This window comes from Neopelma chrysocephalum, unplaced genomic scaffold (assembly GCF_003984885.1).
Source record: "Neopelma chrysocephalum unplaced genomic scaffold, ASM398488v2 Primary Assembly neopelma1_253, whole genome shotgun sequence".
NCBI classification, from domain to species: domain Eukaryota; kingdom Metazoa; phylum Chordata; class Aves; order Passeriformes; family Pipridae; genus Neopelma; species Neopelma chrysocephalum.
In genome coordinates, this window is record NW_020897915.1 from 2,495,979 (window position 1) to 2,514,086 (window position 18,108).

At 49.1% G+C, this 18,108-nt stretch overlaps 1 protein-coding gene across 3 annotated transcripts; it reads left to right on the forward strand.

The window, feature by feature from the left end:
* The first annotated feature begins 340 nt into the window (after positions 1 to 340).
* NEMF (nuclear export mediator factor) lies at positions 341 to 18,088 on the forward strand. Of its 3 annotated transcripts, none has more exons than XM_027704003.1 (29): positions 341 to 495; positions 1,574 to 1,642; positions 1,959 to 2,061; positions 2,866 to 2,991; positions 3,074 to 3,222; positions 3,414 to 3,481; positions 5,929 to 6,015; positions 6,785 to 6,861; positions 7,317 to 7,387; positions 7,479 to 7,554; positions 8,801 to 8,863; positions 8,994 to 9,071; positions 9,497 to 9,705; positions 10,168 to 10,353; positions 10,669 to 10,732; positions 11,210 to 11,298; positions 11,942 to 12,045; positions 12,429 to 12,491; positions 12,619 to 12,731; positions 13,131 to 13,188; positions 13,532 to 13,590; positions 14,076 to 14,196; positions 14,623 to 14,953; positions 15,544 to 15,586; positions 15,672 to 15,721; positions 16,233 to 16,380; positions 16,686 to 16,763; positions 16,840 to 17,031; positions 17,644 to 18,088. In XM_027704003.1, exons 1-29 carry the CDS (start codon positions 437 to 439, stop codon positions 17,761 to 17,763), a joined length of 3,054 nt encoding a protein of 1,017 aa, XP_027559804.1. In that variant the 5' UTR covers positions 341 to 436; the 3' UTR covers positions 17,764 to 18,088. The 3 variants fall into 3 exon arrangements, with proteins under 3 accessions (XP_027559804.1, XP_027559803.1, XP_027559805.1); XM_027704002.1 differs by having other exon boundaries at positions 14,620 to 14,953; positions 17,644 to 18,086; XM_027704004.1 differs by lacking the exons at positions 16,686 to 16,763; positions 16,840 to 17,031; positions 17,644 to 18,088 and having other exon boundaries at positions 342 to 495; positions 14,620 to 14,953; positions 16,210 to 16,247.
* The last annotated feature ends 20 nt before the right edge of the window (positions 18,089 to 18,108 follow it).

Genomic DNA, 18,108 nt, shown 5'->3' on the forward strand with positions numbered 1-18,108 from the left:
CACACGCGAGGGATCCTTCAGTCGCACCCGGGACCCTTTTCTCACACAGGGGCGATCCTTCTGTCACACACGGACCCTTTTGCCGCCCCCGGGACCCTTTAGTCACACACGGTGGATCCTTTTATCAGACACTGTGGATCCTTTTATCACACAGGGGACCCTTTTATCCCACGCTGCGGATCCCTTTTATCCCACCCGGACCCGCCGTTCCCCCCTCACGCCCCGCGCACTCAGCGCCTCCTGCCGGGCGCGCGCGGTAACCGCCCCGCCCGCGCGCGGCCGCGGAGCGACGGGAATTGGCGCCGGGCGCGACCCGTAGCGCGCGTGCGGCGCAGGCGCGGGGCGGCCCCGGGAGCGCTGAGGGCCGGGAACTGTGTGTGGGGTCGGGAACCGGGATCTGTGCGGGACCGGGGTCTCGGCGGGCGGCGGCGGCGCCATGAAGTCCCGCTTCAGCACCGTCGACATCCGCGCGGTGCTCGCCGAGCTGCGGCAGAGGTACCGCCAGCCCCCGAGCGGGGCCCGGCCCGGGGGGTCCTGGCACTGGTTCTGGTCCTGGTCCCGGTCCTCGCACTGATTCTGGCTCTGGTTCTGGCACTGGTCCCGGGTCCTGCTCCTGCTCCCGGTTCCGGTCCTGGTCCTGGCTCTGGTTCCGGGTCCTGGCTCTGGTTCCGGGTCCTGCTCCTGCTCCTGGGTCCTGATCCTGCTCCTGGTTCTGGTCCTGCTCTTGTTTCTGTCCCTGTCCCCGGTGCTGCTCCCTGGGGGCTGAGCTCCCCCACCGTGTGCTGCCTGCACAGCTCTGCCCGACCCCGCTGTGCCCCCGAGCCCTGCCCTGCCTGAGCTCTGCATCCCCCCTCACCTGCTCTACCATCCCATCCCACCCCCTGCCATGGGCAGGGACACCTTCCACCAGCCCAGGTTGCTCCAAGCCCCATCCAGCCTGGCCTTGGACACTTCCAGGGATCCAGGGGCAGCCACAGCTTCTCTGGGCAACCTGTGCCAGGGCCTCCCCACCCTCCCAGCCAAGAATTCCTTCCCAATATCCCATCTATTCCTGCCCTCTGGCAGTGGGAAGCCATTCCCTGTGTCCTGTCCCTCCATCCCTTGTCCCAAGTCCCTCTCCAGCTCTCCTGGAGCCCCTTTAGGCCCTGGGAGGGGCTCTCAGGTCTCCCTGGAGCCTTCTCTTCTCCAGGCTGAACAATTCCCAGCCAGCTGGGAATCTCTGCTGCTCCTCACATCTCTGTGGAGCTCTGACACATTTCTGGTGTCCAGGACAGTCTGCACATCCAGCCCCACTCTGAACAAAGTGACTTGTTCAATTTTTTGCACTTTATCCATTAATAGCAGTTCCTCCATCTCCTAATTTTCTCCATCTCTTAATTGCTGTCTCTCAACAGGCATTTCCCCGTGGTTTTTGCTTCCAGCTCATTCCATTAATCTTCCTTTGCTCCCTCTTTGGTGACTGCCTCATAATTTATCATAACTTGCCCTTCTTTGTATTTTAATTACCCCCGGGAATTTTTCAGCCACTTGTGTATCAGATTCTCCAAAGGATTCTGTGTTTTCCCTTTGGCAGCTTGCTGGGAATGAGGGTGAACAACGTCTATGATGTGGATAACAAGACGTATCTTATTCGCCTGCAAAAGTAAGGACTTGGAGTTTCTTTGTTTAAAAGTTCTTTAAAAATGCTGTTACTGCATGTATAAAATGTAGTAATTCATGTGGCTTTTCTGACTAGTTTTCAGTGAAATTCTGCTCTTTTTTTGATAAAATGCAGTGATTTTTACTCCAAAAAGATTATTGGCTAATGGGATATGGAGTGTGAAACGCTGCAGAAAAACACTCTGCAAACTGGTGGGTGGTGAGAGGTGGCTGCCCACATGCCTTGGAATGGTAGAATATCCTCAGCTGGGAGGGATCCATGAGGATTTTGGGGTCCAGCTGCTTTGTTTTGTCCCCAGGCCGGACTGCAAGGCCACGCTGCTGCTGGAATCTGGGATTCGCATCCACGTGACGGAGTTCGAGTGGCCCAAAAACATGATGCCATCCAGCTTTGCAATGAAGGTAAACTCACCTGCAGTTCCTGGTTTAGTGACGTGGCTGGATGTCAGGAAGGAATGTTCACGTTCTGTCCTTGGAGACAGGAAAATAGTGGAAGGATTTGCCCGGTGAATCCTGACCCGGTGGGTGACTGAAGACAAGGGAAGAGCAAACGTGGACTTGGGATCGTGTCATTGTTATTAAGTGCCTAAAACAGTGAATACTTAAATTTATACAAAATTAGTACTAATCTGGATGTTTTCTGGGCCACTCAGACCTTTTGGAATTTTACTCCAGCAAATTCCTTGTCGTTCCAGTTGGATTGTCTGAATTTTTAAGCAGCGCCCTGTGTTATAGATTCCTGCTGTTCAGTCTGCTGGACTTTAGGGGTTCAGCTCTTGCTCCAGGCTCCTGGGCTGGGTTCCTGCAGGTAGATCCACAGGGATACACCTGGGCAGTGGCTCACATGGACCTGCTTATCCTCTGGGCACCACCCCATGGAAGTGACTCAGCAAAGACTCTCCGGGGTGGCTTTCCACGGCTTTCCACGTGGATGCAGGGATAAACCCAGTTCTCCTTGTAAAATAAACCCTTTGAATTTTCACTGCCTGCTCCCTTGGGCTAATCAAAGAGCCGGTTTTAATGGAAAAGATGTCTTAGTGTTAAAATCGGGAACAATTACATTATCTATAAGCATCAAGGTATCTTGCTAAGAACCGATATTTTTACTGTTAGGATATTTTAATTGAATAAGAAGAGGTTGGTGTCACAGGTGAGCATTTCCAGGTGTTTGCAGCACCTCACAGACCTTTTTCCCATCCCTGGCAGTGCCGGAAGCACTTGAAGACCAGGAGACTGGTCAGTGTGACCCAGCTGGGGATCGACAGGATCGTGGACTTCCAGTTCGGAAGCGACGAAGCCGCTTATCACCTGATCGTGGAGCTGTACGACAGGGTGAGTTGCAGAGCTCCAGGGGTGTCCTCCTCTGGAGCAGGGACACAGTTTGTGGCTGTGCTGATGGTCCCTGTGCTCCCAGGGGAACGTTGTCCTCACGGACCACGAGTACATCATCCTGAACATCCTGAGGTTCCGCACGGACGAGGCGGACGACGTCAGGTTTGCCGTGCGGGAGCGATACCCTGTGGACAGTGCAAAAGCTGCTGTGCCCCTGCCAACCTTGGACAGGTAATTGCTTTTCCATGGTGTGTTTACTGGGATAAACCCCAGTTCCTTGGAGCTGGGTGGTTTTTTGTGGGTTAAGTGTGTTTTTAATTTCTTTTCTTAAGGCTGAAAATGTTTTGTAGCTTCTGAGTAACGCAGGGTGGGTTTAAAGCACATGATTCCTTGGAATTGCAACTCTCCGTTTTCTTTCACAGGTTAACTGAGATAATATCAAATGCACCCAAAGGGGAACAACTGAAGAGGGTTCTTAACCCACTTCTTCGTAAGTAATTGGGCTTTATTAGGAAATTAAATGAGCTCAGTCAATATCCATTATGTTCAGATCATGCTGAAAATGTGAATAACTTACCATGGAATCACAGAATCCCAGAATGGTTTGGGTTGGAAAGGACCTTAAAGATCATCCAGTCCCACCCCCTGCCATGGGCAGGGACACCTTCCACTAGCCCAGGTTGCTCCAAGCCCCGTCCAACCTGGCCTTGGACACTTCCAGGGATCCAGGGACAGCCACAGCTTCTCTGGGCAACCTGTGCCAGGGTCTCCCCACCCTCCCAGCCAGGAATTCCTTCCCAATATCCCATTTATCCCTGCCCTCTGGCAGTGGGAAGCCATTCCCCCTTTTCCTGGTACTCCAGGCCCTTGTCCCAAGTCCCTCTCCAGCTCAAGCAGTCCTTTATTTTTTTTGGATTTTTTTTTGTGGCAGTCTGCTTTTATATATGTTTGTAAAACAACAAAACCCCTAAGCCTTGGGAAACAGAGTAAATTTATTGACTCCAAGCTGTCTGCGGAGAGATGAGCCTGGCCATGATCCTGCAGTGATGAGGACCTGGCAGTAGCTAATTTGCAGACCTAAGTGTTGCTGATCCTGTCTCTTAGGAAACCTTGGCCTCACGTGGTGTCACTGATCTGATTATCCAGGCACAGCTGCTCCACTCTCTAAAATCTCCACAATTTTTCCCTTCAGTTACCATGGGAGTTTGGCTGTTTCTCACCCCCCTCCTCCTTGTCCACCCATGAAATCCAGCTGCTCCTCCTGCCCTTCTCTGATTTTTGGCACTACTTGTGTCCAGCAGTTTCTCACATCCCATTCCCTGGGCTTAACCTCAGGCCAGTGCTGCTCTCCAGCCCTGTCAGATTTTCCCAGGAGAGTCTCAATCCCAACAGTTTGAAATTTTAGAGACTGAGCAGGAGGCACCTTCATATTTCACAGTTTGGTGTTCCAAGCCTGTGATGATCCTTGTTGCTCTTCTCTGTGCCTTTTCTGCCTCTGCCTGTTGTGAAACATGGTGAATAAAAGTGTTTATAGCATTCACATGGGAAGTGCTCTGTGGCTTTATGCTGTGGCATGAATTCCCATGTTCTGTTTGCTATTCCTTTCCCAATTCCCAACACCAGCTTGACTCTTGTGTTCACTGATGTTGTGCTTCTGCAGGGCCAGCTGTTGGTGGGTCTTGCTCCCAGATAGAAGTGATCATACATATAAGTAGGATGGTCTTTCCACATGGAGATTACTTTATATTGTTTTATTTTCTATTGTTTTGCAGTGAGTTTATGTGTTAGTTTTTTATCCAAGCTCTCGTTGTTGCTCCATCTCCTCCAGTTCTTCCCAGCTGGCTGTTGGTGCTTGGATGAGTTGTGTTCCATCACCAGGCTTTGCCCTTTGTCCCCCTTCCCAGGCCATTTGAGTGCCTGTGGAGCTCAGCTTCCCTCCCTTCCTCCCTCCAGGATGCATCCTGGCAGTTCACACCTCCTCCCTGTTCCCTGTCTTTCACCACATCCCAATCCAGGCAGGAACTATCCTGTAATCCAGTGGCAGCTTGTTTTCTCCCAGAGCTTTGGAGTGAGCTTTCTGGAAGCCCAAGCAGACCTTATTTATCTTTGTGACCTCCCTTATCTTTGGGCCTTGAAGCTGTGTGGTTGGATTATGATGGAAAATCCAAATGTGCTGGCTCTTCTCTATCCAGTGCAAAGCTCCCTGCTGGTTTTAGTCTTGAGCTCGACAAGAGTTGGTGGTTTTCTGTTCCATTTTTAAAATTCCCAGTGCATGAACCTTCTCGTGCCTCTGCTGCTGAGGCAGGAGAGGAGTTTGGCAACTCCATCCTTGAGTTCTTTTAAACTCCTCTCTGAGTTGCTGCTTGTTTTGCCTGTTGGATCCATCAACTCTTCCAACGACTGGATTTGGGGCCGATTTCCCTGCCTGCAGAGAAACTTTCCAACCAGAGCTTCCCAGTGCCTTGCACTGTGAATGAAACTCTAGACATAAATTTAATTTTCCTTCTCTTGTTTTCCTTTTGCCCCTTGGTTGCTTTCTGAACCTACTGGCTCTACCAGACTTCCTGCTTATGATACCTCTGGAAGAACCCCTGTCGGGGTTTTTTTTTCCAGATTTTCCAAAGATTTCTTTTGTTTCTATGTCTATAGACATAGAAATGTTTCTATTTGGTCTCCCATTTTCCACAAGGGACACAACTTCAGATAACTTCTTGCTTTTAACAGTTTCTCTTATCCTGATGTTTAGTCCTTGGATTTTTCTGGACCACTGTTTAATAAGTTCTGAACCTCCAAAACATCAGCTTTAAATAGCCTGCAGCTTGTTTTCAGGTAGTTTCACAGCCTTAGATTGTTGAAACACTTCTTAAAATTAAATTTAAGTACGAATTTCATTGGGAATGTTTTCTTCAGATGATCCTTCAATATTTTCTTTAACAGCTTATGGGGCCACTCTCATCGAGCATTGCCTTATAGAAGCTGGATTTTCTGGCTCTGTCAAAATAGATCAACACCTGGAAAGTAAAGGTTTGTAGGAAATAATATTTTAAAAATATTTTATGTCTGTGTAGTATTTTTTTCCCAAAGAGGTGAGTAGTCCTTAAACCTGTAGCTCTGACTGTGTGTTTTTTATTTTTTAATGTTTTTAGGTTGAGGACCAACCTTGTTTACGTTAAAACTCTTGCATTGTGAGTGTATTGGAGATAAAACATCAGGTTTTATACAGTATAAATGGTTTTATAAGGAGATACCACCTCACTCATGAGGTGGAGTCTGTGTAAAAGGATGTTAGACGAGAATCCTGTGTAGGAGAATCAGCCTCAAAGTCTTTATTTATAGCCTTTATTTAATCCCCCAAACACTGGGGATTCGATAAAGTAGCAGCTTTACATTTATTGGGAAGTTGTGGATTTGGGTGGTAAAGTCAGGATAGATTTTCCTACAGGCTTGTTTTTCTTGTGTGCTTTATTTTTGCCATAAATCAAAAGGGTTTTTTACTTCCTGCTGCATTATGGGGGCTGTAGTAAATCAACTTTGTAACAAATAAGCTCTCACAGCTTCTGGTTTATGCTTTGCCTCTGCAGATTTCCTTTTATAAAGTGCTGGCATTTGTGTAGTCTTTTTTTCCCCCCTGAAACTTGAATAATTGTGCCTTAAAAGCACCCAAATAGATTTTTTTTATTAAAAATTTCCCAGGTGTAAAACGTGTGCTGAAACTCCTTTTTAAGATGAACAGTAATTGCTGGGGTGAAGCACCAGGACTAAACCATTTCTGCTGTTTTATTTTTCTCTTTAGAAAATCTTGAGAGAGTTCTCTCAGCTCTAGAGAAAGCAGAAGAATACATGGCACTAACTGACAACTTCAGTGGAAAGGTGGGTCTGGATGGGTTATAAATTATTTTGGAATTGCAGAATTAAACTGACAGGCAGGAATTGTCCAGGATCTGCTTGTTCCTGGTGTTATCAGGATGGATTTTATTCTGTGAGCTTGGGCTCCAGGGAGTGATGTGGAATAAAAATCGTGCAGCAGTGAAATAATTTACAAGCAGGTGATATAAATCCTGTGAGAGTTACACTTGTGCTTTAATAAATTCAGCCCATTACATGTGCATTTGTGTGATAAAGCTGTGGGATTGTCCTGAGGGTTGTAAGGAATTCACCTCTTTTTCCAGAAGAAGTTGGGGTCGGGATAAGCCACTGGTCAGGGATTTACTGAGTCACAGGGTCTCCCTGCTGGAATGCTTTGGTGTCTTGTGCTGATCAGAGGTTACACCTAAAACTTAAAAGATCCTTTTCAAGTATAAATTATATCTATGTATTCTTTTTAGGGATATATTATCCAGAAAAGGGAGAAAAAGCCGAGTCTGGAACCAGATAAACCAGCAGAAGATATTTACACGTAAATATTTGAAGTATTTTCTCCTTTTTCTACTAGTCTGCATAACAGAAATTAGTTTTTCAGGTGATAATATCAAATGTGTATTTTACAGATATGAGGAATTTCATCCTTTCTTGTTTTCTCAACATTCAAAATGTCCCTACTTGGAATTTGACTCATTCAATAAGGTACAGTGCTTTTGCTGATACTGTACTTAAGTGCTTTAATGGACTGATGCTAAAAGGAATAATTAAAATATAGTGCAGAGGTTGTTAATGGAAATGTAGACCTTGGAAGAGGTGATTAATTTTATGGAGAAATACTTTCAGGGGGGAAAAGGCCAACTCAAACAGGGCCTTTAGGCTCCTGCTGAGCAGTGTTGTCCTCATGAACTCAGGTCCTGGAGCTGTGTGTGGAACCCCCAAGGAAGGTGGATGTTAACATAGAATCCCAAATGTTTTGTTAGTGGAGAGTTGGGTGCTGAGTTGTCTCTGGAGAGTTGTCACAGTCATCACATTTGTACTTTTGCTGTTACTACTTTGGAAGCTTCAGGCACCTGATTTATTATTTCCTTGAGCGTGGTCCTTCCTGGTCCTTGACTCATGAAATCATTAAACGCTTGTTGTTCCTGACCTTGATCTTCAGAATTCCCATTTCCCATTCCTACCCTGCTTCTTGGCTGAATTTCTGTCATCTCCTTCAGAGCACTGATCATGGAACCGTGGAATGGTTTGGGTTGGAAGGGACCTTAAAGCCCATCCAGTTCCAACCCCCTGCCATGGGCAGGGACACCTTCCACAGGGACACCTGTCCAGCACTTCCAGGGATGGGGCAGCCACAGCTTCTCTGGACCACCTGTGCCAGGGCCTCCCCGCCCTCACAGCCAAGAATTTCTTCCCAATATCCCATCAAACCCTGCCCTGTGACAGTGTGAAGCTGTTCCCCCTTTGTCCTATCACTCCAGGCCATTGTGAAAAGTCCCTCTGATGATCTAAACAGCCTAAAACCTCCCTCATCTTGTTTTTTAAGCACAGCTGGAACACCAGGAGCAGTTCTTAGGCGTTTTTCTGGGCGTTTGTGATTTTTTAACTGACCCAGTGAAGCAGCAGGAATTCAGGGCAGACAAGTGTGTCATTGCAATCATTTAGTCTGTATCAAACCAGCTTCTTTTTCATCACTTCTTAGCAAAGAAATGAGCCATAACTTGGCCATTTATTTACTTGTGCATAACCCCTGGTTTTGCAGTGAGATACATCCATGTCTTGCTGAACTCATGGGAAGGTCAATGGAGGAAGTTCCTGAACATTGTTTTAGCCTCTGTTACCTCTTTTAGTGCTTTGCAGCCACTTCTCTTGATGGCACCTCCTCTGCCTGCTTGTTACTGGTCTAAGTCAGGGCAACCTGGAAATTCTTAAACCTGGTTTTCTCTTGCAGGCAACAGATGAGTTCTACTCCAAGCTGGAGGGACAGAAGATTGATCTGAAGGCCTTGCAGCAGGTGTGTCCTCATCCAGGATTGGGACAGCTGGGATGGCTCCAGGAGCTTCAGAGGCTTCACTTGCTTTTCACAGGGATTGGGTGGTGCCATTTGTCTTTATGTATCTTTTTTTCCATCTTAATTTTGAAAGGAAAAACAAGCATTGAAGAAACTTGAAAATGTCCGTAGGGATCATGAGCACAGACTGGAAGCCCTTCAGCAAGCTCAGGTGAGACAGATTTTGGTTTTCAGCTGAGAAGATGTGTTATCATGGAATCCCAGACTAGTTTGGGTCGGAAGGGACCTTAAAATTCATGTCATTCCAATCCCCTGCCGTGGGCAGGGACACCTCCCACTAGGCCACCTCTGAGCTCCATCCACCCTGACCTTGGACACTTCCAGGGAAGTCTCTGCATTGCTCTGCTTGCAGGCATCAAGTTGGCCATTATCCCATGCAATCCCTTAATCCTTGGATTTCATCAGGTGTTTAAGGACAGACTGGACGTGGCACTGGGTGCCGTGGGCTCGTAGAGCAGGCGCTGTTGGGTCGAAGGTTGGGCTCGATGCTCTCAGAGCTCTTTCCTGTGATTTTTGTTCAGCTGTTGCTGAGTGTGTGTTGGGCTCCAATGGATATAACCTTTTCCTTTCCCTAAGGAAGCTGATAAGCTGAAAGGGGAGCTCATAGAGATGAACTTGGCCGTGGTGGACAGAGCCATCCAGGTGGTCCGGAGTGCCTTGGCCAACCAGATCGACTGGACCGAGATCGGGGCCATCGTCAAGGAAGCTCAAGCCCAGGGAGACCCCGTGGCCAGTGCAATCAAAGAGCTAAAGCTTCAGACAAATCACATCACCATGCTGCTGAGGTAACTACACCGACCAGTGCCTGTAAAAACCTCATCTGACTCTGTATCAGGATGTTAGAGAGGAAAAAAACCCCACCAACGTTTCTTTTTTACAGCAAGAACTTTTGGTATGAAAAAGCTGGAAGGTGCAAAGTTAATTTATGAGTTTTTAGTTACCTCACAGAAATGTCAGTGCATGGAATAAGCTTGTTTTAAGTCGGTTCCTTGGATTGGAAAAAATTGGCTCTTTATTTCTGCTTTTGTTTTTTTTCCCCCCAAAATTTGGCTGACACCAGGACATAAACAGACTGGCATGTGGAGCATCCCAGGGCCTCCTTGTGCCTGCACAGTGAAAAGGCTTTAAGGGCTCCTTAGGCCATTTGCAGACTTCATGAAGGAATAAAATTAAGACCACTTTGCCATAAGAATTAAAAAATAACCAGTTTTCTTAATCACAGGATTAATCATAGTTATGTGTTTTAGGAACCCATATGTGTTATCTGAAGAGGAAGAGGAGGAGGAGGATGCTGACGTAGAGAAAGAAGAAACAGAAGAACCAAAGGGAAAAAAGAAAAAGAATAAAAACAAACAGCTGAAGAAACCTCAGAAGAACAAACCTTTGCTGGTTGATGTTGATCTCAGTTTGTCTGCCTATGCCAATGCCAAAAAGTAAGATTTTCAGTAAATGTGTGCTTTGGTGGTAGAAATTTCCCTGGGTTTGCAGTTGTTGGTGATTATATTGTAGGAGGGAGGGCTTTGGGATATCTTGTTAAAAATTGAAATGAGCAGCTTGTCCCAAGCTCTGGGAGCTGCATTTTTGCACCCACTGGTGCAAAGTCTCTACCTGTCACATTAAATTAATTTTAAAGTCCAATTCTGCACAGTGACACATGGAACAAAATGCAGATATGCAGGGGATAAGCACATCCTAAAAATGAGTGAATATTCTGGGATTTCAGGGACAAACACACTTGTGTTTCACAGGTACTACGATCACAAAAGACACGCAGCCAAGAAAACTCAGAAGACAGTGGAAGCTGCAGAAAAGGTATTTTTGTTCTTGGTTTTTAGAAGATATTTAAAAGCAAAATCCCTGTCATTGGTAAGTGGAAAGTCCTGGCCTGGTCTAAGTAGCCATAATGAGACATGAAAGGGAAAAACAACCAACCAGAGCTGTTTTGTTCTTGATATTTTAAGCTCAGCAGAGGATTGCAGATCCCTGACGTATCCTCTCTTTCCACCAGTAGCATTAGGAATGCTCAGAGCAGGTGGAGATATTGAGAGACCAGGATTTAGGGAGGCAGGAGTGGAAAATCAGTGCAAATCCTTACAATCCAAGAGCTGATAATTTCAGGGAGCAGCTCTCCAGGGTGGAAATTCAAGGGCAGCTGTCCCACATGTGCACGCAGGAGATGCACAGCAGAGTGTGGAGCCCGCACTGATAATGTTCAGAGCCATTTCCCACTGTTCAACCAGCAATTTTGTGATTCCTTCTGGATTGTGATCCTGCTTTCTGTCCAAACAGGCATTTAAATCAGCTGAGAAGAAGACAAAGCAGACACTGAGGGAAGTTCAGACAGTCACCACCATCCAGAAAGCCAGGAAGGTCTATTGGCAAGTACAGCTCCATTGTCCTTCTCTCATGTCCCGTGTCAGGCTGAGTTTCCACTGGCTTAGAAGTGGAGCTAATTAGGATTTCTAAGCACTACACTTTGTGTTGGGTCTCCTTGCAGCTGCTTCCTTAAGTCATAGAATCCCAGAATGATTTTCAGGGATAGTAGCCAAGAGAAGCTGTGGCTGCCCCATCCCTGGAAATGTTCAAGGCCAAGTGGATGAGGCTTGGAGCAACCTGGTCTAGTGGAAGGTGTCCCTGACTGTGGCAAGGGGTTGGAACAAGATGGTTTTTAAGGTCCCTTCCAACCCAAACCATTCTGTGATTCTATAATTTAAAAAAACCCCAAACAAATGAAACCAAACCTCAAAGCTTTTGATCATCTAATAACTGAACCATTAAAATAAAAATAAGTAGGAGGACTTTGTGGTGATTGTACTTCCTGTTTCATCTCAAAATATCCTTGACAGTGGTGTTTTATTTGTCCCATGCCTTGTTTTTATGCCCCAGGCATATGGATGGACTAGCAACTATTTGCAGTGTCATAAATTGTAGATGCTGAGATGGTTATTCTCAGTTTGTCACAAAACCCCACCTGTGAGTTCCAGGAGTTTCTCACACAGTGGATTTGCTGTGGTTTGGCAGGTTTGAGAAGTTCCTGTGGTTCATTAGCTCGGAGAATTACCTGGTTATTGCTGGGAGGGATCAGCAGCAGAACGAGCTGATTGTGAAGCGGTACCTTAAACCAGGTGAGTCCAGCGAAGTGAAGCGTGTGAGGGGTTTGCCTCTTGTTTTCCAGTTTTGTAGATGCCCAGGAGTGACATGGGAAGGTCTGTCTGCTTTGTCCTTAAGTTGGGTCTTGTATCAAAGGGGATGGATCAAAGTCTTGGATCCCTTTGGTGATGGGAGTCCCTCTGGCACCGTGGGCACGAGTGGGTTGGAGGGTCCCCCTCGGGAGAAGGGAGTTGATTCTCCCTGGGACAGCTGATGGACTAAAAGGCTTCTGTGTCCTCTTCCCATCCTGCTCCTTGGAGCCAAAGCAGCTGTTTCCAGCTGGTGTTGGAAACTTCCCCTTGGCTCAGGGATCTGTGGTTACCATGTGTGGGTCTGATTGGAGTCCCCTCTCTTCCAGGGGACGTCTACGTGCACGCGGATCTGCACGGAGCCACGAGCTGCGTCATCAAGAACCCCTCAGGTACCTGGCTGGGGCTGCTGTGGGATCCTGGAAAGCTCACAGGCTGGATTAGGGCACATATGGAAGGTTTAGGGTTTAATCTGCTGTGCCTGGATCGTGTCATGGTGTGCTGTGTGTTCCCCTGCAGGGGAGCCCATCCCACCCCGGACCCTGACGGAGGCTGGAACGATGGCCCTGTGCTACAGCGCGGCCTGGGACGCCAGGGTGGTCACCAGTGCCTGGTGGGTCTCCCACAACCAGGTAAGGACACGACCTTTCCAGGCAGAACATCTGAGGGAAAGGGTTTTATCAGGTTTTGACTGCAGACAAAGCATCTCTGACTGAAACTGGGAGTTGATGGATCTGGGTCAAATTTGGTGTAACTCAAGTGTAGGAATGTAGAGATTACACTGAAGTTTGGGTGGTTTTATTTCCTAAATAACCCAGTTGCTCACCCAGGACTTCTAAAATACAGTGCTGGTAGTGTGTGTTTGGATTGAAACATCCCTTAGGAAAATTCCCTGCAAAGGAGGGGAAGAACCCCTCGGATGCAGAGTCCAGAGAGCTGTTCCCAGGAGTTACTTTGGTGGTGTTGTCATTACATGATGCTGCCCTTCTGTCACACGTATTTTTTATAGGATATCATGATTTTTTTTTTAGGTTTCTAAAACTGCACCCACAGGAGAATATCTCACTACTGGGAGCTTCATGATCCGAGGTGAGACACAAGGGAACAGTGGGAATTTGGCATTTTCTCTGAAGGTGCTGGGCTGTCCTGCAGTGGCAGCCACCCTCTCACTCTGAACAGCCAACAGATCCTGCTCTTTTCCCCAAAATTTATTGGGGAATGGTTTAGTTGCAGCAGCATTTCTTGCCAAATCCTGGGCAGAAGTTCATTGGCTCAGCTGCTTTTGAGTTCTCCTGTTCTCATCTGAGAGATAAAATAAGCCCCAGTGTAATTTTTTTGGTAGCCTAAAGCCTCTAATAAAAATGAATTTTGGAAGTACATCCTGTAACATGGCTGTTAAACCTCCTCACGAGACTCTGCCTTTGTTTTTCAGGGAAAAAGAATTTCCTTCCACCTTCCTATCTGATGATGGGCTTCAGCTTCTTGTTTAAGGTACAGCTTTTCCTGTGCAGCTCCTCCTGGCTTTTTTAATTTGCTTTGAGCTGTAGGAGGCTTATTTTCTGGGTCTTGCTTATCAGTATATTCCCAAATACTTCTTTTCCCACTGGGACAAATCCCATAAAACACTTCTAGCTGATAATGACTCTGCTTTCATTTTCCATCTTTCCCCACTGTGCACTGTTTGCATGTAAAACAGACTTGAACATTCCTGCCTCTGACAGGTTGTTATCCCAGCTGGAGCATGGGATGTTCAGGGAATCTGGAGCGTGGGGATGTTCAGGGAATGTGGGTGTGCAGCTGTGTGTGTTACCCTGACTTTTGAGGGTGTCACGCTTGAGTTTAAATGTGCTGGATGAGTTTTCTTGCCTTTTGATGGCAAAAAGTGTTAAAAAGGAAAGGAAAAGCCAAATGAGGTGTTCTGTGAACAGACCAGTGAACTGGGGCTGGTCCTGACACAAAGGTGCCTCTGGTTTTAGGTGGATGAAAGCTGTGTCTGGAGACACCGGGAAGAGAGGAAGATCAAAGTCCAGGATGAGGATCTGGAAACAGTGTCCAGCAGTGCCAGTGAGCTGGTGGCTGAAGAAGTGGAGCTGTTAGGTACAGTGGGACTGGGTGCTGCGTGTGCTGCTGGCAGACAGGGCTGTCTGGGGCCTGTGGGATCCCTGTGGGATTCTGGATCAGTGATGGGACAAGGGGGGATGGTTTCAAACTGCCAGAGGGCAGGGTTGGGTGGGATATTGGGAAGGAATTTTTGACTCTGAGGGTGGTTAGGGACTGGAATGGATTTCCTAGAGAAGCTGTGGCTGCCCCTGGATCCCTGGAAGTGTCCAAGGCCAGGTTGGACGGAGCTTGGAGCAACCTGGGCTAGTGGAACGTGTCCTGGCCCATGGCAGGGGGTGGAATGAGATGGGCTTTCAGGTCCCTTCCAACCCAAACCATCCTGGGATTCTGGGATTCCATAATTCTGTGATGGATCAGTCTGGTGTTTCTGACTGTGTTTTCCTGCCCTCTGTGCCCCAGAAGGAGGAGACAGCAGCAGTGAAGAGGAAAAAGCCGAGTGTGAGGAAGCTCCAGAGAACGTGGAAGCAACTCCAGAGGACGTGGAAGCTCCAGAGGATGTGGAAGCAGCTCCAGAGGATGTGGAGGCCCCTCCTGAGAGTAACCGCGATGAGGGCGTTGCTGACCTGGAGCAGGGAGGAGGAAACACACCTCCTGCTCCAGAGGGGGACTCTGAGGAGGAGGAGGATGGAGAATCTGAAGATGAAGTGGAACCTCCGGAGCCAAAGGGAGGAGGGAAGGAGGAGGTGAATTACCCAGACACGACAATCGACCTGTCACACCTCCAGTCTCAGAGGTGAGTGAAGCAGCAGCAATGGGGGCACCCCTGAGGGTCTCCTAAAACACTGCCAGGACAGAGACTGGGATGAGTTGCCATGCCTTCTTTCCGTGGTCAGCAAGGCAGTGCTGTGGGAATGCTGCCCCATTTTCATTGCAGGGCTGCTCAGACCTGAGAAGCTGAGCCCTGAGCTGTTCCTGCTCTGCCAAGCTGGTGCAGAGCTCCTGCTCTGCGTGGGGCTGTGAGATGAGCTCAGCTCCCTGTCGTCCCTGGAAGTGGCATTCCTTGGGGGGGGGCAAGGAGATGGGATGGAGTGGGTGGGAATGGACGGCTCTGCAGGGAATACCACTGCTGAGGGGCTGTGTGCTTGGGAAGCTGCACATCAGGGGTTCCTTTGGTGCCCAGACATTGTTGCTCGTGTGTGTGAGATGAGCTGGCAGAGATCTAGGACTTGTTTTGGAAACTAAATCCCAGTATTCCTGCCTTTCCCATTCACCGAAGCTGGGATTTTCAAGAACTGGAAAGCTGGAAGTGTCTGGGTCGTGGTTGTTGTGTCCACGGCTGAGCTGCTCCACAATTGTTGATGCTCCATTTCCATCTGCCCACAGATCCCTGCAGAAAAACCTCCCCAGAGAGGAAGAGCCCAGCTTGGTAAGGTCCCAGCTCCGGTGTTTGGCACAGAGCAGTGGGAGCTGCTGCTGGGCAGGGTGTGCTCTAACTGCCTTTCACTTCCCAGAGTGACAGCAAGGCCCAGGGGCGAAGGCACCTCTCTGCCAAGGAGAGGAGGTGAGAACCACTTTGTGTTTCATGGAATCACAGAATCCCAGAAGGGTTTGTGTTGGAAGGGACTTTAAAGCTTATCCAGTCCCACCCCCTGCCATGGGTGGGGACACCTTCCGCTAGCCCAGGTTGCTCCAAGCCCCATCCAACCTGGCCTTGGACACTTCCAGGGATCCAGGGACAGCCACAGCTTCTCTGGGCAAATGCCTCCTCCCCATTCCCTCCCCAGGACCTGGGCACAGGGCATGTCTCACACCTCCCAGGCTGGGCTGATCCATAGATCCATACCCATTGTCCATCCTGCAGTTCCAGTGTGGGCTCCTACTCCTGGCCTTTGGGAATGCTGGTTGTGAACAGTTCCTTGTGGGCTGCAGAGGTTTTACTGAGGAGGGGTTGTTTCCACAGATCATGCCTCAGGTTCCTCCGGAGCTCCATGGCAAGGGTGGGAATGCTGCCAGGAGAGCAGCAGCCTCTCTTGTCACAACCAGGGGCAGTGTGTCCTGATTGTTTTCCTTAGAGAAATGAAGAAAAAGAAGCAGCAGAACAACTCTGAGAACTCGGAGCTGCCCGAGGAGAAGCAGAAGGAGACGGAGACGCAGCCTCCCCCTGCTCCCAACAGCAACAGGGGTGTTCCAGCCCCTCAGCCCATCAAGCGGGGCCAGAAGGTGGGCAGGGATCAGGGGTGCATCACATGTTGGCATGTGAAATGTGGACAGAAATCCCAGATTTCCCAGGCATCCGTGGCTGCCTCATGGTCTTAGACTCATGGTGGTGCTTTAAGTGGGCTGAGGGTGATTTTGCTGGTCTGTGAGCACGGAGCTCACTGGAACCAGTCTCTTGGTTACTGGTGAACTGCACTGAAAGGTTTGGGGTACTGGGAAGGGGACGTGGGATCAGCACCCAGGTGTTTGTGGATGCAGAACTCTGCCAAAGCCACCGTTTGTGAAGCTGTTGGTGTTTCCTTCTGCAGAGCAAAATGAAGAAGATGAAGGAGAAGTACAGGGACCAGGACGAGGAGGACCGGGAGCTCATCATGAAGCTGCTGGGGGTGAGGGAGGGGGGTCCTGCCTTCCCTGGGGCTGTGGGGGCTCCTTCAGCAGCTCTGACCACCTGCGTGCCCACAGTCTGCAGGCTCCAACAAGGAGGACAAAGGGAAAAAAGGGAAGAAGGGGAAGACAAAAGAAGAGGCAGCAAAGAAGCAACAGCAGAAACCCAAGGCCCCGCGTCGTGGAGCAGGAGGGGGCAAGGAGACCCTCCCAGCAGGAATCCTGCTCCACGAGGCACAGGACCCGGCCCTGGAGGAGCAGGATGAGAAGGTGAGGAGCAGGATGGCAAGGTGAGGATTTTGAGGGGAAGGTGAGGAGCAGGAGGGGAAGGTGAGGAACACTCACCTCTCCTCACCTGTCCATATGTCTGTCCCTTGCTCTGGCTCTCCTGGCTCTGTGAAGGAGCTGAGCTGCTCCTCATGGTTTTTGGGAACTGTGGAGAGCTCTGTGCCAAATGGCACAGCTCAGGGAGCCCGTTGGTTTCCCAGAGCCCTGCAGCAATCCCTGTGCACCTCCTGTTCCCAGCACAGCCACAACTGGGGCTCGGAGGAGTCCCAGGATCCAGGGCAGTCAACACCTCCCACTCAGCTGAGCTGTACCTGAGCTCCCAGCTCTGCTGTGGGCAGTTGGTATCTCTGGGCCTCATCTCTCCCTCCCAGCCTGGCGTGTGCCAGGCAAACTGGAGGGTGGGAAGAAACACTCCACCCCCCACCCACGTTAAAATGGTCTTCCCTTTGCTTTGCAAGGAGTCCAGCTCTCCTGGCAGGGAGAATGTGGCTTTCTGGGTACTGCTGATAAAGCATTGATTGTCCCCGGGGTCAGGGGGAGGAAGGAGCAGCTGTGTGCTCCCTCCAGCTCTGACTGTCCTTTGTTTGTGTGCAGGAGGAGCAGGACCAGGATCAGCCGGGAGTGGAGGTAAATGTTTGTCTGCAGCTCCATAAGTGTGGAGGCCAGGGCTGTGTTCCTGTGGGAGCCCTCCAGGAGCCCCCCTGGGCTGTTTGAACCCAGCTTAATTGTATTTTTTAAAAGTAACCTCCTTTTCTTCCTGCCCTGCTCATCTCCACAGCCTCCATTAAACCAGAGCTGGCTCCATGGATGTTTGTCCCCTGTTTTTGCCTCTGGAGGTGCTGGCACCCCCAGGGGAGGTGGCTCTGGGCTGGAGGATGACACAGTGTGCAGGGCAGGTGGTTCTTTAGTTTGGAAGTTTATTTACCTATAAAATTGCTTCCAACTTTTCTGTAATTCCAGGCTGTGGGTGTTGCCCAAGGCTGGGAATAAGTGAATTCCTTTAAATTCTTTCATGAAGGAGGATAAAGGTGTCTGTCAGGGGGGGAGCTGATGGTGACC